At 40.3% G+C, this 24,338-nt stretch overlaps 1 protein-coding gene across 6 annotated transcripts in view; it reads left to right on the forward strand.

Moving 5' to 3' along the window:
• Positions 1-24,338, forward strand: part of ARNT2 (aryl hydrocarbon receptor nuclear translocator 2) — a 201,153-nt gene that overhangs the window by 130,201 nt on the left and 46,614 nt on the right. For all 6 annotated transcript variants that reach the window (XM_030814898.1, XM_030814894.1, XM_030814897.1 and 3 more), the window contains exons 9-11: positions 18,622-18,698; positions 20,070-20,204; positions 22,474-22,548. In XM_030814898.1, coding sequence (XP_030670758.1) covers positions 18,622-18,698; positions 20,070-20,204; positions 22,474-22,548 — 287 coding nt within the window. The remainder of the gene's footprint in view (positions 1-18,621; positions 18,699-20,069; positions 20,205-22,473; positions 22,549-24,338) is intronic.

Here is a 24,338-nt window from a genome sequence, read left to right on the forward strand (position 1 = left end):
GTTGACCAGTGGGAGACCTTTGAGGTTTTTTGAAAAGGGGCTCAAATATCGTCAAGTCTGTGCTTTGACAAGATGAAAGTGGAGATCAGGTAGACAATGGTCAGGGAGAAGCAGGAAGAAGAGGAGAGAGTGGTGGGAGTGGACAGTGGAGGTGAGTTTGCAACAAGAAGAGACTTTTGAGCACCAGGAACAGAAGCGTTGTGTGGAGGCAGCACCAGGGAGGAGGGACTGGGTCCATGGCCAGGGGCTATTGGAGAAAGGAGCAGCCACTGTTGGGGAGGGGATTGACAGCCAGGGAGGGCCATGGGGGCAGACCAGAGCACAGAGCCCACAAGAGGTAGACAGCCAAGGGCAAGGATGGAATACAGTTCTCAGGTGCTGAGTGGAAGGAACTCGTTTGGGAACTGGTTAATTTGGGAAAGGGGAACAGGGGCAGGTGGAGACTGATCCTTACGGGGAAGAGTGTGGAGCAGGAAGTGGAAGAACACTGATGACGGTAAGAGGTGATAGCAGGATAAGGACGCAGGGGCTACTGGAGAGGCCACTGTGATGGATGACGAGTTGGCAAATTTTAAAAGTCATGGAGGAACGGTCAACACAAGCCAGCCTGGGGTGCCCCAGGCAGAAATATGGTAATGGAAGTTGGGGTAATGGTGTTGCCCCGAAACTGGCTGAGTGGCAGATGGACTGCAACACGGCCCTACCCTTCAGATGCCCATCCTGCTCTGAGGGGCATTTTCAGCTTCTAGAAGTGAGACATGGGGGAGAAGCCAGCCAATGAAGCATGTCATGGTTTCTGTGAATTTTTTACAACTGAAAGTTGAAAATAACAATGAAGTTCCACAGCTAAGGCATGGAAAGGATTCAAGGTTCTAGGTTCCTCTGCCTCCCTTAAGAAATGACCAACTGTGGCCGGGCGTGGTGGCTCACGCTTGTAATCCCAGCACTTTGGGAGGCCAAGGCGGGCGGATCATGAGGTCAGGAAATCGAGATCACGGTGAAACCCCGTCTCTACTAAAAATACAAAAAATTAGCTGGGCGTGGTGGCAGGCGCCTGTAGTCCCAGCTACTTGGAGAGGCTGAGGCAGGAGAATGGCGTGAACCTGGGAGGCGGAGCTTGCAGTGAGCCAAGACTGTGCCACTGCACTCCAGCCTGGGTGACAGAGCGAGACTCCGTCTCAAAAAAAAAAAAAAAAAAGAAACGACCAACTGTGTTCCCATTGAATCCCACTGCTCTTGTGCCAGTGAAGATGAAGCTAACTCAGAAGCACACAGTGGCCAGAAGCCTGGGGGCTTCCTGGCCCACTTCTCTCTTTACTGATGAGGCCCCAAGAGGGACAGTTGTTGTGCCCCCTCATTCCATTTTCCTGATGTCCTCTTTTCACCTCACTGTGTCTTTATTTTTATGGCCCTGTAGCAAACACTGTGTTTACAGATTCTGATTTATTGGAAATGAAGCTCTGTCTTCTAAGTCCAAGTTTGTACAGAAAATACTCATTTGCAACTTCCCCTTTAGGCAAAGGAAGATGCTTGTTCATTTCCATGATTTAGTGGCAGTAAATTTGGAAAGAAATGTTGCAACTCTGCCAAATGTTTTAGAATTAAACTCCTACCATCATCAGGCATGTTATCTCTCAATTTGATCATTGAGGGGCAAGGTTCTGGAGTCAGAATGGTACACCACACTCATGTTTCTGGCATTGTTTGAGAATGACATACAATGTGAGAAAATTTCCCAGCTCTGCAAAGCGTAACTTTTTAAGTACCAAAACATCATTGCTTACCTTCTTTTATTTTTTTGTCTTTTTAAGAAAATGATTACAAAAATGGTTCATGTTCATTAATGAAACTTGAAAGATATAGAAAACCTTGCAAAATAAAGTAAAAATTACTTGTAAACTGAACTTGCTTTTAAACTTTTAAAAGGTTATGAATAGTCCCTCTTCCTACCCTAGTCCAACCCCTAAAAACCAATTGACAATATTCCAGCACTTATCATTTTAGACTTTTGTATTTAAAAAATAGAGCTCATATATATTTTATTACATGATCTTGTTTCTTTTTAGCTTATTGTGGATGTCATAAATACCTTTCCAAATGAATACAGATTTGTATTAGTTCATTCTACCTTGTTCCTTTAAATGGCTGCATAATATTCTGCCAACCATTCCCCACTGGGAACATGAATGTTGTTTTCAGTCTGCAGCTCTTGCAAAAGATACTGTAGTGGACGTCCTCGCGTGTGAATCTTTATCCATGAATACTGGTATTTCTGAAGATAGCTAAGAAGTGCTATAGGAATGATACACTTAAGTTTTGATAGTTACCCTGCCGAACAGGATAGGTATACCTTTTTTCCCACACTCCTACTGTACCTGAACCCAGGTTCAGCCGTTCTCTGCTCAAAAGCCATACAGGAGAGACAAGATTTAGTGGGAGGAAAAGCAGATTTATTCAGAGAGCCAACAAATCAGAAAGATGGTGGATCAGCATCCTAAAGTACCATCTGAAGTCAGTACAAATTTTAGGCTCTTTCTACATTCAGGGCAGGAGGAAGAGGAGGTGGGTAGGATCAAGAGGTAATGGACTACCGCAGACATCTGGGAGCAAGGATCCGATGAGATTGGGAACTTTTTTGTCCTTGGTCAGGTCACAATGCTCCTACAAATCTTTAACAAAAACATAGTTAGTTGTTTACATATTTCTCCTTTAGTCCCAGAGTTAGTTTTATAAAACACGTGATTGCTGTTTTTGCAGTCGTTATGTCAGTGCTCTAAAATCTTCCTAGCCTACAGGCAGGAATGGGTAAAGGCCTCTTAAACAAAAATGGAGTCAGTTATGTTCATTATTTTGCTGTTTCACTGTTACACTACTAACTCTAGATGTTTTTATTCTTTTGTCAGTTTTGCCAGTCTGATAGTTTGTGGGGGAGAGGAATGACATATTTTAAATTAGATTTTCTTCATTAGTGAAATTGAGCATCTTCCCTGGGTATATTTGCTGTCTGTATTTCCTAGTGAGTTGCCTGTTCATGCTGTATGCCCATTTTTCTACCAGGGGATTTGTGCTTTTCTGATTTCCTCTTATGAGGTCTTTAAAACATTATGAAGGTTAGCTGTCTGACTACTGTATGTGCTACAAAATTTCCGTTCAACCTGTCTTTGTCTTTTAATTTTGCTTATGTTGTTTTGCATCACACAGGGTTTTTTCTGTCTGTTTAAATAAAAGGCCCGGGACATGCTTTCCTCTTTCCCTGTTTACTCAGAGCACTCATTACAAATGCAGAGCTCTCCATTCAGAGATGTCCTCGGGGCTTTTCCAAGTACATAAAGCTTTTCAGCCCATGTCCCTGTGGCATTTGTTGTTTTGTTTGTTGTTTGTTTTTCAGTTATTTTTATGTCTTTTTATGTAAGGATTCACTGTCCTACCTCCTGCTGGTAGCTGACACTTCTTGTTTCTCTCTGCATGTCTGCTTTTACACCAACCCAATCCAATCACATCCTTTTATGGTCTAGAAAACCAAACAGCACAACTTGCTGGCATTGAAGCAGCATGGTTGTCTGGGGTAAATACCCGAGGTTCGTTGCCTCATGCCGAGGAAATCAAGGACACAGACACACATGGAGTGAGGTTAAGAGCAGCAGAGGTTTAACAGGCAAAAGAAAGAGAAAGGAGAACGGTTCTCTCTCCTGTGAGACAGGGGTGCCTGAGTGGGACCAGCAGAGTGCACAGGGTTTTATAGACAGGCTTGAGGAGCCAGGGTCTGATTTACACAAGGCCTGAAGATTGGTTGGACCAGGTGTGACGTTTACATAGCTTGCCAGGAAACTGGCCACCCCACCCTAATCTTTTATTATGCAAATGGGATCTCTACTTGGCCAGTGCCATGTTGCCTGCCCCTTACTGTGCACCAGGTTGACAAGGAAAGGGGAAGATGGAGCCACCATATTGGACATGTCTAGCCCCCAGGTACCCTTTTCCTATTGACACAGCTGCTGACATTCACCCGTGCAAGCTTCCAGCTTCCTTGTCTATGTCTGCAGCTCAATTTTACAAGCTGTTCTTTGTTAGAAAAGAAAATGATTTGGGAGCTGCTTTTCATTAAAGGAAAACCTTACTGAGGACTTCCTTACCCCCACTATCTGCCTAAATAATTTCTTCTTAACTCCTATATCAGCATCATGGGTAAAAGGAAGCAAAACAGGCTGTGAGTCAGGAACCAGCCGACTTTCCTGAGTGAAGCATCTAGGTTTTAGTGCTTGGCCTTTGGGGCATCTGTCACGGCTGCACAGAGACCTTGTTCCGGTCAGCTGAGATTGGTAAAGGGGTAATTTCCAGATGAATGAAGTGCTTTTGTGGTCATTTATCTTACATGACAGGCTATGGAGGAGCCTCTGCCCTGACCTGACTGCAGGGGTGCTCAAAGCTTCAAGCTGGTGGCCTCAGGGTGATGTTCAGTGTAACTCTGCCAGAGCCATCATTACATGACACTGCCCCTCCCTCCCCCTTAAACCTAGAGCACTCTTTCATCCACAGCCCAGAGCACTCTTTCCACAGGCTCTGCTGGTCCCACCAAATCTACAAAGGCCAATTCTGATGAGTCCTGCTCCAAGGAACCTTCACCAGTTCTGCCACCAGCTTCCCAGCCACTTGCTTTGTATGGACTTTCTCACTTCCTGCTTTGTATTATGGCCATTTTTGCATCTATTTGTCTCCCCTGCTTACCTGGCAGTCCAAGAGAACAAGGACCATATTATTTAAACTCCTGAACACAGAGCTTAGAACACAGCAGGAATTTTGGTGAATGGCGACTAAATTCCTCTTGGTATCTCCCAGTTATACCCCCTGCAGTACCTCACCAGAAGGTACCCAGGTTTACCAATATCACTACTTAAAATTTTAACCTAATTATTATTGAGAGAATTTATACAACTTTATATTAAAACACTAAATATTTTTAATGACAAGTAGGTTTGATTTCATGATATGTTTTGATTAACTGTTTAGGATCTGCTTCTGTAACTAGTGGGAAAATGTCCATGATCAATCCATGATGCGTGCCGTGGATACAGGAGCAGATTCTCTCAGTTCCTGTGCTGTACGCATGCCATGCCTGACCTGGTAGAGAAAAGGGCAAGAGTAAACATATAAAATATTTGTGTACCTCCAAAAATTCCTATGTTGAAGTCCCAACCTCCAGTACGGTTACTGGTGGAAGGTACCCGAGTTACCACTGACATCCCTGGCAGGAGGGGTTGCAGGGGGAGCCCTCTCCTGCCCCACTCATACCTGTCTAACTATTTATAACAGTGCTTCAAAATGTGACCATATTTGGAAATAGGGTCTTTTCTCATATAGTTAGTTAAGATGAGGTCATACCTACCTATTAGGGTGAGTCCCTAATCCAGTATGACTGATATCCTTATAAAAGGGGGAATTTGGACACAGACGTGGGACACAAGGAGAATGCCATGTGAAGATGAAGGAATATGTATGTTGAGCTAAGTAAATTTGAAACAGAATGTGTTTAATGGAAATGGAAAGGTATATTTATATTGCCAAAAAGAAGAGTTTATAGTAAAACAAAGAAGTCATGAAACTTTATAATATTTAAATATACGAAGCAAAACTATTAGACATACAAGAAGAAATTGAATAAACCACCTTTTGCATTATACCTTTAATGTACTTTTTTTAGATTTTGACAAATGAAGCCATTGAAATGTAAATAAGGATTTAGAGGATTATACAATATAGCCAGTAATCTTGATTCCACATGCATAGATATTCAATGTCAAATTTTAACATTTTAATAATGGATTTTCAAAATTTTAATAAATCTCAAACTTATAGAACTTGGAAAGCCCATTTTTTTTAACCCCAATGCAATAAATCTAAAAATTCATAACAAGAAGTTACATTTTAAAAAATCAGTTATTTGTACAAAGGAACCTGTCCCAACTAGCTTCTGGTGAAGGATGGAAATCAAAACACTAAATATGGACTATTTTGTAATTAAAACCATGGCCCCCACTCCACAATAAGGGGATGTGGCCAAAACAATGTTTAGAGGAAACCTGTGGCTTAAAATGTTTTTATTATTAAATGTGGGAAAACTAAAAATTTTACTTATGAATTATTAACTAATGAAAATAGAAAAAGAATAATAGAATGCCATAGGCAAACTGAGAGGAAGGAATTAATGAAAGAAGTAAAAATAAGAAAAATTAAATTAGAAAACCAAAGTATTATCCAATTGATAAATAATTCTTCATCAAGACTGGTAAAAGAGAAAATCCTTGACAAGTCTATTGTAATTTTAAAAAGAATGAAAATAAATGAATATTAAGAATAAATAAATTTAACAAAGTTTAAAAATTTATGAACAAATAGTGTGCATAACTTAGATTTTTGTGTCAAAACTTTTCAAAAGAAAGCTAATTCCTGGAAGGAAATAAGTAACCAAATTTGAATCAAAAAAATTTTTTTTTCTTTTGTATTTTTTTAATGAGAAAAGATCAAAGCTAGGCAAGAAATTGAGAAAGCTGACAAAACTGCACCCCAAATGGTTCCAGGCCTTGAAAGCTTTATGGGTAAATTATTTAAACACTTCCAGAGCATGAGAAAAGTTAGAAAGTAGACTGATTTGTGAAGTTAGCACAACTTTGAAACAAAAACCTACAAACTATGAACCCAATTTCATGTGTTAGGATAAAGATACTAAATACAATACTAGCAAATCAAATTAACAGTTATAGAAATACATACTAATGACAAAAATGCTTGGGTGGTTTATCATTAGGAAATCTGCTAATGTACATAATCCAAGGAAAAAACTATTGACAAAATATAAGTTTAGGTATTAATTTTTAATGGAGAAATATCTTTGTAAACTAATAATAGAAATATATTTTCTTAACATAGATGAAACACACACTTGAAACCATAATTAATATCTCATGCAGAGTGATTAAATATTAGAAGGGTTCTCAAAAAAGTGAAGAATCTGAGAGGAATGCTCATTGTTATTCAACAACGTTTTGGAATTTCCAAGGCAATAAGTTAAGGAAATAAAATATAATTACTTAAGAGGTAGAAAAGAAAGGGAAGACAGAATTAACATTGTTGGAGATGTCATGATTATCTATATGAAAAACCTAATCCAGTCACTGGAAAATCTATTCAAAGATTGAGTATGAAATGGCCAAAAAATGTATGAACAAAATTCTCAAATGTATGAAAAAAATTATCTTAGTGTTGCTAATCCTCAGGGAAATGCAAACCAAAATCACAATGAGGTATTATCTCACCCCATCTAGGATGGCTATTATCAAAAAGACAAAAAGTATTAATAATAAATGTTGGCAAGGATGTGGAGAAAAGGAAACTGTTATACGCTGTTGTTGGGAATGTAAATTGGTACAACCACTATGGAGAACAGTATGAAAGTTCCTCAGAAAACTACAAATAGAACTACCACATGATCCAGCAATCCCACTACTGGGTATTTATCCGAAGGAAAGGAAATCAATATATCAAAGAGACATCTATGCCCCCGTGTTCATTGCAGCACAATTCACAGCAGCCGAGAGTCCAGTTTTTATGCAGACATAAAGCTTTATTTCTCTTGGATGTGACCTAAGAATGGAATTGCTGAGTCATGTGGTAGCTCCACGTTTAACCTCATGAGAAACTGCTAGACTGTTTTCTGAAGTAGTCGCACCATTTTACATTTCCACCAGCAGTGTGTGAGTGTTCCAGTTTCTCGCATCTTCACTAACACATTATTGCCTTTTTTGTAAATTATGATAGCCATCTTAATGGGTGTGAAGGGGTATCTCACTGTGGAATTGATTTCTGTTTCCTTAACGACGAATGATGTTGAGCTCTTTTCATGTGCTTATTAGCCATTTGTATGTCTTCTTTGGAGTAATATTCAGATCTTTTGCTCATTTTATTTTTTTGTAATTTCGCTTTTTATTTTAGATTCAGTAGGTACACGTGCAGGTTTATTGCCTAGGTATATTGCTGTTGCTGAGGTTTACGGTATGGTTGATCCCATCACTCACATAGCATAGTACCCAATAGGTAGTTTTGAAACCTTTGCCCTCCTCCCTCCCCCATCTAGTAATCCCAGTGTCTATTGTTGCCATCTTTATATCCATGAGTACCCTATGTTTAGTTCCCACTTATAAGTGAGAACATGTGGTATTTGGCTTTCTGTTCCTGCATTAATTCATTTACAATAATGGCCTTCAGCTGTATCCATGTTGCTGCAGAGGACATGATTTCATTCTTTTTATGGCCGTGTAGTATTCCATGGTGTATATGTGCCACATTTTCTTTATCTGGTCCACTCTAGATGGGCACCTAGATTGATTTTGTGTCTTTGCTATTGTGAATAATACTGTGATGAGGGCACGTGTCTTTTTGGTAGAACAATTTACATTTTCCTTTGGATATATACCCAGTAATGGGATTGCTGGGTCAAATGGTAGTTCTAAGTTTTTTGAGAACTCTCCAAACTGCTGCTTTCCACAGTGGCTGAACTAATTTACATTCCCACCAACAGTGTATAAGCATTCCCTTTTCTCTGCAGCTTTGCCAGCATCTGTTGTTTTTTGACTTTTTAATAATACCCATTCTGACCGGTGTGAGATGGTATCTCTGTGGTTTTGTTTGGTATTTCTCTGATGATTAGTGATGTTGAGCATTTTTTCATGTCTGTTGGCCACTTGTATGTCTTCTTTTGAGAAGAGTCTTTTCATATATTTTACCCACTTTTTAATGGGGTTATTTGTTGTTTACTTGTTGAATTGTTTAAGTTCCTTATAGATTCTGGGTCTTAGACCTTTGTTAGATGCATAGTTTGCAAACATTTTCTCTCATTCTGTAGGCTGTCTGCCTACTCTGTTGATAGTTTCATTTGCTTTGCAGAAACTCTTTTGTTTAATTAGGTCCTACTTGTCAATTTTTTTTTGTTGCGATTGCTTTTTAGAACTTAGTCATAAATTCTTTCCCAAGGCTGATATCCAGAATGGTGTTTCCTAGGATTTTCTTCTAGGTCTTATATTTAAATCTTTAATCCATCTTGACCATTTTTTAATTGAGGATATTTGTGTTTTCGTTATTGAGTAGTAGGAGTAAAACCCACTTTTAAAGTTCATGTACTGTTTGAGGATATTGTGGAAACAATGCTTGGAAGATAGAAAAACATCCGATATCCAGATGACAATATGGAGATTGCACAGCCCCGCCCTGTCATAGAGGCATTTTGTCACAAACAGCATGTATGAACTCCTAAGTCTTTTCCACCTGCTAATGGCAGAGCCCTCCCCTACTGCCTTCCTGCAGTCATCCATCAAGACCCTGGTCACATGAGTGGCAATGGGCACAGGTTCACTGGCAGTTGGATCTCTGTGGCTGCTGGTCAGTGTTGGTGTCAGGGCCTCCTTTACAAATGCTGGCCCTTCTGATTTAGATGACATTGCTTCCATAGGGAAGCTGAGCCCAGTGTCCTGAGAACATCACACTTAGGCACATAAAGCATTCATTCCGTTAATGAATTTGGATTTACTGAAGACATTCTGGAAATTTTACATACACACACTTGAATCTCATTCACAACTAAACATTCTTTGCCTATATTAAGACATACACTTTTTAATAAGTTGCAGCTTTCCCACTTCACTTCTGTAAAGCCAGCTTGTTATTTTAACATTATTCTACTTGGTTGATTAAAATGCATTCTTACAAATGAGCTCCCTTATGTGCTTAAAGGACTGGTATCTTAGGGCCCCCATCAAGTCTCTTTCTATCCACTTCTAGGCTGATGAAACTTACAATTGAGAATTATTTTATTTTATTGATTTGCATAAAACCACCACTATTTTATTATATTCATAGATTTTGTGTGTTAGGAATTAGACAGGGTATAGTAGGATGGCATGTTTCTGCTCCTCAGTATCTGAGCTGCTAGTCTAGAAGTCACATAGTGTCACTTCCACTGTATTTTATTGGTCAAAATAGTCGCAGAGGAATCTAACTTCAACCCTTGATGGAAGGAATATAAAGAAAATGTATGGATATTTAAAAAAATCTGCGGAAGTTCTCCATTGATGCTCATTGAATGAGGAACAAATGAAGGAACTGGAGTTTGTTATCTCTAGGTAGATGGTCTCAAGTTTTAGCCAGTCAGACCCTATTACCGAAAGATCCCTCCAAAGGGTAGGACTGAGAAGAACATCGTTTTCTTTATGCCAGCTGGATTAGAGGGTTCTTTATGCTGTTCTCTGCTTCCTGTCTGGCCTGTGGCATTGATTCCTGATTCCTAAGTATGGCAAAAGTGCATTTGTGCCAGCCTGGGCAACATGGTGAACCCCCATCTCTACAAGTGCAAAAAAATTAGCCAGTGTAGTGGCACGTGCCTGTGGTCCCAGCTACTCAGGAGGCAGACATGGGAGGATGGCTTGAGCCTGGGAGGTCAAGACTGCAGTGAACCAAGATCGTGCCACTGCACTCCAGCCTCGGTAACAGAGCCAGACCCGGTCAAAAAAAAAAAAAGTGCATATATGACTCTTGCCTTCTTTGCCCACAAACATACATGTTTACCAGTAACTGGGGAAGCAGGTCAGGTAAATGAGAAGGAAGCTGACATTCAGGCCTCAGGTGGGGTGCCCCACACACATCTTTCTAGCATCCCATAAGGTGAGCATTCTGATACCCATTTTATGTGTAAGGTAACAGAGGGTCAGAGAGATTAGATCACTCTAACAGGTCCTTGTGGTGTCCACTTCCACTTTCATATCCATGTGGCCCAACTCTGATTTCAGCCACAGCTACAGTGGACAATTCTGTGTGAGCTCATTCTCATTTCAAGCTGGCAGTATCCCATGTCATGATGGGATATACTTGCTATCAAAGATTTATACTTTGTATCAAATTTGGAAAATTTTCAGCCATTATTTCTTCAAATGTTTTTCCATGTTCCTTCCCTCCTCCTTCACAGACTTTTAAATGTATTAGGCCACTTGAAGTTTTCCAATGAGATCACCGATACTCATTTTATTGAAAAAGAACATTTTTATTACTTTCTATCTTTCATTTTGGATTGTTTCTGTTGTTATGTCAAGTTTACTAATCTACCTTGTCTAATATGCAATTAATACCATCTAGTACATTTTAATTTTTTATTATTTTATTTTATTTTTGAGACGGAGTCTCGCTTTGTTGTACAGTGGTCTGATCTCGGCTCACTGCAATCTCCACCTCCCGGGTTGAAGCGATTCTCCTGCCTCAACCTCCTGAGTAGCTAGGATTACAGGCACGTGCCACCATGCCTGGCTAATTTTTGTATTTTTAGTAGAAACGGGGTTTCACCATGTTGGCCAGGCTGATCTCAAACTCCTGACCTCAAGTGATCTGCCCGCTTCGGCCTCCCAAAGTGCTGGGATTACAGGCGTGAGCCACCACACACCCAGCCCCGTCTAGTACATTTTTAAAAAATGTCAGACATTATAGCTTTCATCTCCAGAAGCTTGCTTTGGGTCTTTTTGCCTCTTTCACAGCTCTACTTAACTGTTAGTGTACGGTTATAATAACTGTGTTAATGTGTTTGTTTCCTAATTCTAAAATCTGTGTCAGTTCTGCGTCATGTTTTGGCAGCTTGGTCTGTTTTCCTTCATTATGGGTTGTATTTTCCAGCTTTGTTGCATGCCTGGTATTTTTTTACTTGATGCTAGACATTGTGAAATTTAAGTTGCTGGCTTGAGAACTCTCTTAAGGCTGTGAGCTAGGGGCAGTCACCGGGCTTGTCTTATTTGTTACCCATTTCTCAGGGATTGCTCTTGTTCATTGCCTGATATCTAGTGTCTTCTAAACCATCGTTTATTGTATTTGTTTTGTTTTTTCTTTTGTTTTTGTGTGTTTCTGACAAGAAGGTAAATCTGATCTGTTATTTCATCTTGGCTAGAAGCATAACTCCATTGTGATTTAAAAAGCAACGACTAAATAAAAGCTGCTCTGGTTATGGGGAACTGTCAGCATAACTCACACCTTGCTTCCTGAATGCACTTCATTTACCATCAGTAAGCCAGGCTTACAGACCAGAGGATGTGAAAGGCCTCTGTAGTGATCACATCTAAAGTATTGTGGGCACCACATTTTAGGGAAATAGAGGCAATCAGAAACATATTCAGAAATGTGACAAGAATATAGAGGGGCAAACTATTTTTGTAGGAGGAACAGTTTAAATGATGGAAGGAGGTTTGTGCCAGAACGGAAAAGACTCAGAAACTCAATCATACTCTTCACTTGTCTAAAGGGCTACACAGCAGAAGAATGTATGACTCTAAGGGCAAGTCCAGGACCAGCAAGTGAAATCTTCAAGAAGATAGATAGATTGAGTTGTCTGGGGCTATAGTGACCACCCCACCATGGAGGAGTTCAAGCAGCAATAGATGGACATGGGACTGAAGTCTCATGAGGGTGTTGGGCTCAGTGTCTTCTAAGGACACCTCCTACCCTGAAACTCCATTGCCATGTGGAATCCTATCTTCCTTCATCTCAGACCTTGGGGCAGTAACCCTTGTCCATCTACTGAGCAGGAGAACACCTTCTTCCTTATTGCTTTGGTGCTCCTACTGTAAGTTAGTTCTATGCTTTCAGAGCCAGCTCTTTAGTCAGCTGAGTGTGCTGCTGCCCAGCCCAACTCATCATTCTAGAATCACCTGGTCCTCTCGAAAGAGGGCAGGGCTCTTTAAATTCCTGAGGAGCAAGAAACTAGACATCCTTAAAGGCACATGTGTGCTGTTCATGTAAGTCCTGACTGGTATTTGGTGTTTGGAGGAACTGTAGGTACATGGTAAGTGTCATGAAGAGCCATGTGTGCCGGAATGAAGACTTTTGATTTATGTTTATTTCCTGCAGAGGAATGGTGTGGCCAACTTCTAGGAGTGATATAGACAACAGGGTAGAGAGGAGATGATTGGAGAGCTAACTGTGAAGTTGAAGCAGACAGGTTTGGTGTCCATTAATATGTAACCGGTGAGAGGAAGGAATAGTGCAGGAAGATGCTAAGATTTCTAACCAGAGATATGCAGTCACTAATACATAACAGAAGACAACTCTAGATGTCATTAGCAAAAAGAGAGTTCTTAGATAAATGTTAATGAGTCCCATCATTCAAAGGGGGCCAGCTTTGGAAAATGAACAGAAACCTAGGCAGCTTCCATGGGTTAAAGAAGCATGAAGCCCAGGGAATATCTGTTAGTAGCAGCAGCCTGCTCAGGACACTGTGCTTTGTTCTGCTGATGAATTTGAACCATCCCTTCACCCCGGAAGGATGCAGGGAGGTAAAATCTAGCTTCTTTGACTTCCAGAGTGGAAGCTAGTATACTGTCTTCCACCATAATCACTCATAAAGGAGGATTTCTTTCAAGTAAGACATAGGTTTGGCTGCTGGTCAGTCTAACTAAGTGACAGATGTTACTGCTGGTAGTGCTGCTTCTAATAGAGGTTAGAACGTATACCAGTAAGCGATTGACTTTTGCTGCATATAACAGAAAATCCCAAATATCAGGGCCTTAAATAAATCTATTTTATATCCAAAGGTAGACAGTCTAGAGTTAGTACAATGGTTCTGTGATGTAATCAAGGACTCATTCTCCCAGCTTTCACTCCACAATCCTTATTGTGTGACCCCAGCTTTCCTGCCTTTCCAGATGGCTGCTAGCGCTGCCCGGTCATATCTGTGTTTCATATGGAAAGGAGTGTTGCCAAAAGCCATGCTCATGACTCCTGCATCCATCTGATAGGCCAGAGCCATGTCAGTTGAACCTCTTTAATGGAGCAATGTGCCACTCTGAATAAATCAGTGTTCCTTAGCATGGAAGGAGAGAATGTAAATGAGGTATGTCACTAGTGGTCTTTTCCATGGAGAGCAGAAAGAGGAGGATGTTTTGGTAGAGAGATTTGGGTACAATTTTGAAAGACCTGTGAGACTGAGGTAGACATTTTCAGTAGGTAAGTGAAGGCAAGGTCTAGAGCTGCAAAGGAACATCTCGACTAGAGACATAGTCTTGGGTCCCATAAATGTATGGTTAGAAATAGAGGCAATGGCTGGGCGCGGTGGCCCACGCCTGTAATCCCAGCCCTTTGGGAGGCCGAGGCAGGTGGATCACGAGGCCAGGAGTTCAAGACCAGCCTGGCCAAGATGGTGAAACCCCGTCTCTACTAAAAACACAAAAATTAGCCATGTGCGGTGGCAGGTGCCTGTAATCCCAGCTACTCAGGAGGCTGAGGCAGGAGAATCGCTTGAACTCGGGAGGTGGAAGTTGCAGTGAGCCAAGATCATGCCATTGCACTCTAGCCTGGGCGACAGAGTGAAACTCTGTCTCAAAACAAAAAAACAAAACAAAACAATAAACAGAAAAAAAGAAAGAGGCAATGGAAAAATGATATAAAAAGGACAAGATAAGGTGTAAAACTCTGGGGAATGACAATGCATAGAGCAGCAACAGTTCTCAAGGTGTGGTCCATGGACCCTGGAAGTCCCTGAAACGTCTTCAAGGGCACACAAAGTTAAAACTATTCTTATAATAACACTGAGACGTTATTTGCCACTTTCTGTGCGTCAACATTGGCGCTGATGGCGTAAAAAGCATTGGTGGGTAAACTTGCTGGGCCTTAGCGTGAATCAAGGCAGTGATACCAAGCTGCCCTGGTGGTCATTGTATTTCTTATCACTATGCACTTGCAATTAAAAAATAATTTAAAAATGTTTAAATCCCAGCTTCACTTAAGAATATCCCTGATGAGGCAGTAAAAATTATGAGTTGTATTAAGCCCAGAATGGAAAACTTGCATAAAGCAACTTCTGCAGCATACCAAAGCACGGGAATTGTGTCAGGGGAAAGCATGTATGCTTCCTTTGGGCTGTGAGCTGAACTAGGTGTTTTTTCCATGGAACATAGTTTTTGCTTGAAAGAATGACTAACAAACAAATGGTGGTTATTACAACTTATATATTTAGCAGATATTTTCTCAAAAAAAAATTGAACTTGTCACTTCAAGGAAAACAATTGACAGTATTTGTTGTCAGTGGTAAAATTCAGGTTTTCTAATAAAAATTTGAGTTTTGGAAAGCTTGTATCTGCCACCATAATTTTGACCAGTATCTAGAGATGTTTCCGATGAGATACATGGTAGTATTAGCAAGTGCGATTTTTTTTAATGTTGTATAATGCAATGTGTCAACATTTAGAAGGTCTGTATAATATGGTGAACTAGTGTTTTCCAAATGACCAATACATAGTGTGTAAAATTATGTGATGGGTAAAAGATCCATCCAAAGTGTTAGACAAACTAGCCTATTTTAATATTGTATTGAATATTACAGTATGACAGTATGAAAAATTCATTCATATAGTTTTGGATTTTATATTACAATTGGGCTTTAAGAAACTACCACTTGTCAAGATTTGGAAAAATGCCAAAGGAAAATATACTCAGTATTCTGAAAAAGCTTCCCCTTTTTCTCCCTTTTCCATATCTGTGTGAGGCCATATTTTCTTCATATGCCTCAACTAAAACAACATATTGTAACAGATTGAGTGCAGAGCAGATACCAGAATCCAGCTGTCCATTATTAACCAAGGCATTAAAGAGATTTGCAAAAATGCTAAACAATAATTGAGGGATAATTACTTAATATGATAAATATGTGTGCGTGCATGTTATATCTTAGTCGAAAAGGTGATATTTAATGGAGAAAGCCCTGAGACATTTCCACTAAGATCAGAAACAAGGGAATAATGCCCACTATCTCTACTACTATTCAAAATTATAATAGACATATTATCCCATACCACTAAATAAGAGAAATTAGAGGCAAAAGAATGCACAACGAAAAAGGAAAACTATCTCTGTTTTCAGATTATATAATAGTACACCTGGAAAAGCCTAGTGAATCAGTGATAAAATGGAAACAAATAATTCAGGTTAATATATGAAAATCAATAGCCTTCATATACATAAACAATAAGCAGAGGCTATAATGGTAGAGAAAAACACATTTACAATAGTAAAAAGAGGATTAAATACTTAGGAATAATTTTAATAAGTACACAAAATACAAGTATATATGAGGAAAATTTGAAAACACTCCTGAAAGACAAAAGTAGGTTTAAACAAATGAGAAAACATCCTTTGTTCTTGGGAGGATAACTCAACATTATAACTTCAGGAGATGTCAGTTCTCCTGAAGTTAATTTACAAATTTAATGCAATCCTAATAAAAATATTATCAAGCTATTTTATGGAGTCAGATAAGTTGGTACTACCAAAGTTCCTGTGGAAAAACATACCTTCAAGAATAGCCAAGAAAAAATACAAGGAATAGTCCTACCAGACATTAAAACATACAATAAAACCTCTATAATTAAAATGGTATGGTACTAGTGCCTGAATAGACACTTGGGCAGTGGAATAGAAGAGACAGTCCAAAATTAGACCCAAACTTGTTTGGAAATTATATGATAAAGTTGGTGTCTCAAATCACTGCAATTTAAGAAAATGTTGATGGGGCAACTGGACAGCTATTTAGAGAAAGATAAAATTAGATTGATTTCCCAAAACTCCCAAAAGAATAACTCTGAATGGATTAGGGATCTAAATGTGAAAAATAAAACCATAAAAGTATCAGAGGAAAACAAGAGTGAATTTTTCCTTAAGCTGTGTGTAAGAAATAGCTTTCTAGCTATGACTCAGACTCCAGAGGTAATAAAAGGTTGATAAATCTTACCACATAAAATTTTTGAAATTTTTAAATCACCACAAAGTCAAAAGACAGGGGACCATCTGGAAGAACATATTCATAACATATACCACAAGGATTTAATATCTCAAATACAGGGAAGTCTTAAAAATGGACAGGCAAAAGATCCAAATAGAAAAGTGGGAGACAGAAGCAGACAATTCACTAAAAAACAAGATATAAAAAAGGTCCTCAAACATACGAAGTAATATTCAAATTCACTCATAATTAGAGAAATGCAAATTAGTTCAACACTAAGAAATCATTTCTCACCTGTCAGACTGACAAACATTAAATAATGTGACAGCACATTCTGTTGGCCAAGACTCTGGGGAAGCAGACCTCCTATACATTCCTGGTGGGAATGCAAATTGGTGCAACCCTTCTGGAGGAAAGTTTGGCAAAACAAAACTACATATGCACTTACCTTTTGACCCAGCAATCCCACTTCTAGGGATCCACTCTGAAGATGCACTTCTGATGATAATAAAACACATATGCACAAGGTTATTCATTGCAGCATTGTTTCTCATTGCAAAATATTGGAAACACCTAAACGTCAAGTATTTAGTGGTTGAATAAGCCATGGCACATCAATAAGATGAAGCACTGTGCAGTTATAAAAAAGAATTGAGGAAGAGCTGTATGAATGTATATGGAGTGAATTCCAGCATATACTGTTCAGTGAAGTAAGCAAAGCCCAAGAGTATCTACAGTAAACAGCTCTTCATAGAAGAAAGAAGAGGACATGAGAAAGTGTACATGTATCTGCACATTTGTGCAAAAGAAATGCAGTAAGGATAAACCAGAAATGAAAGAGACTGGTCACCTACAGAGGGTGGATGGAACAAGAATGGAAAGAAGACGGAATGTAGTGTAGTGAGAGTGACATTTCTCTGGCTCACGAAACCATAGTGATATTTAACGTGCCCTTATCAATGTCTGGAGTGAGGGGCTGTCACTGTACTTGTGTGACTCTATCACTGTGAACCCTTGGTCCGACCCAGTGTGGAAATATTTGCGTTAAGTGTCATGCAGTGTAAAAGGAAATGTTCTACTTAACAGCACTTGCCTATGAGGTATCAAAAAGGAATGCTTGTTTTCACTACGACAGTTCTAACCAGCTACAGATGTTTAAGAACCTTGCACTGCGAGGGACCCCAGATACCAGACCCACATTGGACCAAACAGGAGACTGTTTTCTAACCCCTGTGAACAATGAGGATTGTTTTAACCAGTTCCTTTCTATCTGGAGCACTAGTTTTCAATGCTTAGCATAACCATCACCAGTGTCTCCTTTCTAGCCCTTAAACAACCCTGACTTTCCCCCACAAGGGGAAACACTTGTTGTGCTCCCTTGCCTGACAAGTTAGTAACCAGCTTCAGTGGTTTTTACTTGTATTTCTTTTGCCTCAGATGGTCTTTGTTTCATTCTTTGTCAGCAGATAAGAGAGATATTTACATAAGCTGAAAGACCCATATTGGCTTCTTACTGAAATATCCTAAATAAATGTTTTGTCCAAGTTGTACAAATGTACAGAAGAACTATTTCCATTTCATCTTCCTTAATTTCCTCTGCATCATCCACAGATGGAGATGATAATGTACCATAAAATTATCAAAAGACATCAGGCAGAGAGAGAAGTAGGAACTGAGTGAGGAACTGGTTAATTCATTGGCTGGCTTCCCAGCCCTGCGTGGCGAACACTCACTGTATTTTTGATTGCTTAAATAAAATCGTGGACACTTTTCTTCTTTCCCATTCACCTTGGGCATATTGTTGATGACACAGGTATTTCCCATTTCAGGAATGACCATACCTGAAGAAGACGCTGATGTGGGACAAGGCAGTAAATATTGCCTCGTGGCAATTGGGAGACTCCAGGTAAGAAAAAATTCGTAGCCTTTTTAATCTTAAATGACGGCGTATTGCCACAAAGTGCAGAAGACTGTCGGTTTGGATGCCTATTCTGATCACCTGTGTTCTTGGTATTTGTTTGGTTTCGTGTCTCACTCTGTGGGACAAGGCTGAGGCCAAATCTAGAAGAGAAGGAGACTGAGCTGTAAGCAGAGTTCTTGCTGAGTTGAGGGGTTGCATCAGTTCATCCCCCATGCTTGTGCCGGTTGCCACGAACTTGCGTTCTGCTCACATCACATCCCTGCTTAACCCCCTTGACTGTTTCCCCAGGGTCTATGGGATAAAGTCCAAGCTCATCATTACAACCTCATCTCCTTGCCTTCTTCCTCTCTCTCATCTTATTCCCACACAGCACCATTCCCCTTTCCATAAACCCCCACCTCTAGGGGTGTTCACAGGCTGTTTCTTCTCCCTGGTATTTCCTTATTCCCCTTCTTCTCCTTTCATTTTCCTTATCCTCCTTATCTGCTCGTCTTTCAAGACCCAACTAAAATGTCTCCCTGATCTTAGTCTAAATCAATCCTTCTCGTCTCCCTACTCTCATAGCACTGAGCTCTACCCTCAATTACTCTTCTTTCACTGTCTGTTGCAGGTAGTAAGTTGAGTGCATGCTCATCCCTGCAAGCTCCTCAAGGCCAGGGAACGTGTCTTTTATTGTGTGAAAGTTAAATTTGCTCAATGTCTGGCACACACAGTAACCACTCATTCAACTGGACTGTTCATTCTCCCTAGGACATTAAGGGTCTTCCCCATGCTGAAGAGGAGAGACTTACTAGACCTGGTTCAGTTACACTAATCCCTGGTTTCCTAGTTCTGACCATTTTCAGACAAATGAATAGGCAATTTCATCCATGTATGACCAACGCTGGGTATGGCTTGTACATGGGTGAAGAAAGAATAGTTGGGTAAATTCAGTTCACAAATATATATGCTCCAAGTATTTTAACTAGTTCCTTAGGCTTGTTTGCCATCCTTAGTAAAGGGAAGGTGGGGAAAGAGAAGGGGATTAACATTTATTGAGCACCAACATGAGCAAATGCCAAGGTTTAACATGCAATATCCCTTTTAAGGCTCACAAACACCCTGTGAGATTATAGGTTTTATTATTCCCATTGGTTGATAAGGCAACTGAAGTTCAGAAATGTAAAGAAAGTGGCCAACTGTTACAGTTAATAATGTGACCAGGGATAGATATTTGAACACTTTAGGGTCATTGTACTAAATGACATGGGAAGATCTTTGAAGTGAAATGCACATGGATTATTCTTCTCATCTCTGTCACCATCTCCATCTCGTCTCTGTCAACACCACCTCAACGGTGGATTTTCCCCATCCCAGGTGACCAGCTCTCCTGTATGCATGGACATGAATGGGATGTCAGTGCCCACAGAGTTCTTATCCCGGCATAACTCTGATGGAATCATCACGTTTGTGGATCCAAGATGTATCAGTGTGATTGGCTACCAACCCCAGGTGAGTAGATAGTTTTGAGCTCATGGCAATTGACTAGAGATTTAATTGTTTTTAAAACATTCTTACCTCATTTGAGATACAACACAATGGCCACGTGGAGAAACATCATAAAGACCCATATACCCTGCCTGGATAGAATGATAGCTATCCTTCCAAGGCAAGAAAGGACGTTGTAAACACTTGTGCCACTTAACACGGACTCTTTCTTCTTTGCCCTCGCTGTTATGTTTCTCTAGTTGATTTTCACAAACTGGAGTTAAGATGTTCTATTAAAAGGGGCTCTCTTATTAATATTCATTACAAAGCTCATTAATGTGGAAGACTCTGCAAAGCCTGGTAAAGATGCCTACCTAATTTTGCCTAACCTCTTATTTCTCAAGTGCATTTGGAAACCTTTTTTTGTATAGGTGGCACATCTTTAAGTCTGTGTTCTAGACTCTTTTTTGAAAAGTCAATGTCATGAGAAACCAAAAGGCAGGAGCAATTGTCCCAGATTAAAATAGAACAAAGAGATAAAATAATAATATGCCACATAAGGGCCTTAATTGTGTCCTGGGCCTCAAGACATATTGATAGAAAAGATATTTAGGAGACAATTGAAATGTTAATATGTACAGAATATTGGGTGATGTCATTTAATAATTATTGATTTTCTTAGGCACATGATAGCACATTGTCATTTTGTAAGATAATTTCATTTTTATGAGATGCATGCTAAAATACTTTGAGAAGTGCCATGATGTCCACAACTCAATTTCAAATGGTTCAGTAAGAAATTAAGTATATACATGCATATGTAGGAATATATACATATATATGAAGAAAAAATGCAAATGTGACAACATATTGATAATTATTGAATATACATAAAGGATATATAGCAGTTTATTGTACTATCAACTTTTCTGTAGATTTAAATTTATTTAAAAATAAAAAGCTTTTTTTATAAGAGAAAAAAGATATTTATTCTGAGGAACTAAGTTTGGGATATATAGATATGAGTATTTTAATGACATGTGTATTTTAGGACTAGAAGCAGTTCAAACTAGAACTATTAGGACCCTGCATATAATTCTGCATCTCTAGATTCATGTAAACCTTGAGATTCTTAGATGAAATAAAGGGAGAAATTGATTTGTTTCCAAATTCACCCCAACCTCTGATGGCAGCCAGACCATTTATCTAGTGGCACCTCACAGGGGCATCCAGTTGCTCCTTGGCACACAGATAGGACTTCCCCTCCATTGCCAGTGTCAGCGTTCACTTAGGCTGTTTGCTGAGTTGGATTGTGATCTATGAGTTAGTTTAAATCTTTTGCTATTTAAGACACTTCCTGGCCAGACGTGGTGGCTCATGCCTGTAATTCTAGCACTTTGGGGGGGCCGAGGCAGGTAGATCACTTGAAGTCAGGAGTTAGAGACCAGCCTGACCAATATGGTGAAACCCTGTCTCTACTGAAAATACAAAAATTAGCTGGGCATGGTGGCGGGTGCTTGTAATCCCAGCTACTCGGGAGGCTGAGGCAGGAGAATTGCTTGAACCCAGGAGGCGGAGGTTGCAGTGAGCCGAGATCGCGCCATTGCACTCCAGCCTGGGGGACAAGAGTGAAACTCCATCTCAAAAAATAAAAAACATAAAATAAATTTTAAAAAATACACTTTTAACTGGACCACTTTACTACAACACTTTTGAAGTTATCTGTTAACAGTTTATCTTATTCTGATCAGTTTCATTGTGAAACACACTTTTGTTTTGGGCTAATGCTATGTCCTTTGAATGTAGCATAGACTAATGATGATAAATAGATAGTAAACAGGCTTTTAACAAGTACAGTTATTTTATGATAACCTCATTTTTTCAGCCACAGGAGAGCTACAATTTCCACATTTAAACAATTCCAGTTTTCATAAGCAACCCATCTGTCCTCAGGCTATCATTTTGCTTTCTTTTTATGTTATTAAAATATGTTTATTGCAGTTTGCCTCTCCAAGACAAACAAAAATAAAATTGCATTCTGAAGCTACTGATGTAGTGCCTTAGCAAAATTAGAAATGGATATTGAGCATGCCAAAAGTACTTAGAATGAATACCAAGAAGCCAGTTCTCTGATGGCTCCCAGGGAAATTTTGCATTTTTAAAAAAATCTGCGATGGGACAGGCTAAAGGAGATGAGTTAAAGGAGATGGAAATGAACACTGTTGTCTCACAGTGAGTACATAAATAATTACAAGTGGATCTGGGATTATTAAAGCTTGTCTCTTTTATGTAGGATCTTCTGGGAAAGGACATTTTGGAATTCTGCCACCCTGAGGATCAGAGCCATCTGCGTGAGAGCTTCCAGCAGGTACATACTGCCAGTGCCCACTTAAAGCTGATGCAGAGTCTGGGCACCTGTGGATGTGGCTGGCAGGACATTAGTCCTACTATGTGCCAGGCAGGCTGCAAGGTCCTACCTATGGCCTCACTCAGGGCCCCTGCTAGGAAGTCACTCACAGTCTAGTAGGGAAGACAGACACACATCAGTAAATAAGTTCTATGTAATAGGAGAAGAACTCTAAAGGGTCATGAAGAAAAAGATTGCAGAGCACAGAGGCTGGAGAGGTTAACTGCATGGGGAAGAGGCAGGAATTGTTCCCGGGGAGAGAACAACTGGGATGGATCTTAAAGGATGAGCATAGAATAAATGAGTGAACATTCTAGACTGAAGGGGCAGCCCTAGAGGTGCAAAAGGGAGAATCCTAAGCAGTTCCTAGTGGCTGGAGTGACACTGGCTGACTTGGAGGAGGTGGGCAGTGGTGATAAATGAGCCTGGTACAGCCAAGTTATGAAAGGCCTCTTAACCCATGCTGAAGAACATAGATTCTCTCCTCAGTCATTTAAAGGTAGGTGAGGGCCAGGTGTGGTGGCTCATGCCTGTAATCCCAGCACTTTGGGAGGCCAAGGTGGGCAGATCACTTGAGGCCAGGAGTTTGAGACCAGCCTGGCCAATGTGGCAAAACCTCTACTAAAAATACAAAAATTAGCCAGGCATGGTGGCACGCACCTGTAGTCCCAGCTACTTGGGAAGCTCAGGCAGGGGAATAGCTTGAACCTGCGAGGTAGAGGTTGCAGTGAGCGAAGATTGCACCACTGCACTTCAGTCTGGGCAACAGAGTCTCACTCACTCACTCAATCAATCAATAAAAAGGTAAGATGCCGGGCGTTGTGGCTCACGCCTGTAATCCCAGCACTTTGGGAGGCCAAGGTGGGCAGATCGTGAGGTCAGGAGTTCAAGACCAGCCTGGCCAACATGGTGAAACCCTGTCTCTACTAAAAATACAAAAATTAGCTGGGTGTGGGGGCGGGCGCCTGTAATCCCAGCTACTCTGGAGGCTGAGGCAAGAGAATCGCTTGAACCTGGGAGGCAGAGATTACAGTGAGCCAAGATCGTGCCATTGGACTCCAGCCTGGGCAACGAGCAAGACTGTCTCAAATAAATAAAAAAATAAATAAAAATAAAGGTAAGCGAGGATGACTTTGAGGATTTTAGGCAGAGCAGTGTTTTGAAAAACCACTTTAGTAGCCCAGGTATGCAGAAGAGACAGATGGGGGAAATAACTGGAAACAAAGACAAGAGGCTTTTAAAATTGTCCAAGTAAGAGGTGATGTGGCCAAAATATGGGCAGTAGCAGTAAGAATTTAAAATAGGGGGCAACTTGAGGAGACAGTTGTTTGACGCGTGCTGATGCTTTGGATAGACATGGTGAGGAGAGTGAGGGATTTAGGATGACCCGGGAGCCCAAGAGGGTGGCCACCCTAGTAACAGTGTCATGCACATCGTGACTGTTAGCTGCTGTGTACCAAGCACCTACTGTGTGCCAAACATATGGGAAGGCTTGTCCCATGCACTGTTAAATCTGCACAGTTGTTGGAGAAGGTAGGCATCATCATCTTCATGTTACAGGTGAGTGTAGTGAGGCTTGGTGACCTAAAAGCACCTTCCCGCCACACAGGTGATGAATGAGAGAACCAGGATTCACATGGAGGAGTCGCAGCTTCCTGAGCCCAGGTTCAGCTGAGGTGAGAGAGAGAACACACCTCCTCTCACCACAGGGTTCCCACATCTTGCTTCAGCCTTAGGAAAGAATAGAGCGG

The sequence above is a fragment of the Nomascus leucogenys genome, chromosome 6, assembly GCF_006542625.1.
Source record: "Nomascus leucogenys isolate Asia chromosome 6, Asia_NLE_v1, whole genome shotgun sequence".
Lineage (NCBI taxonomy): Eukaryota > Metazoa > Chordata > Mammalia > Primates > Hylobatidae > Nomascus > Nomascus leucogenys.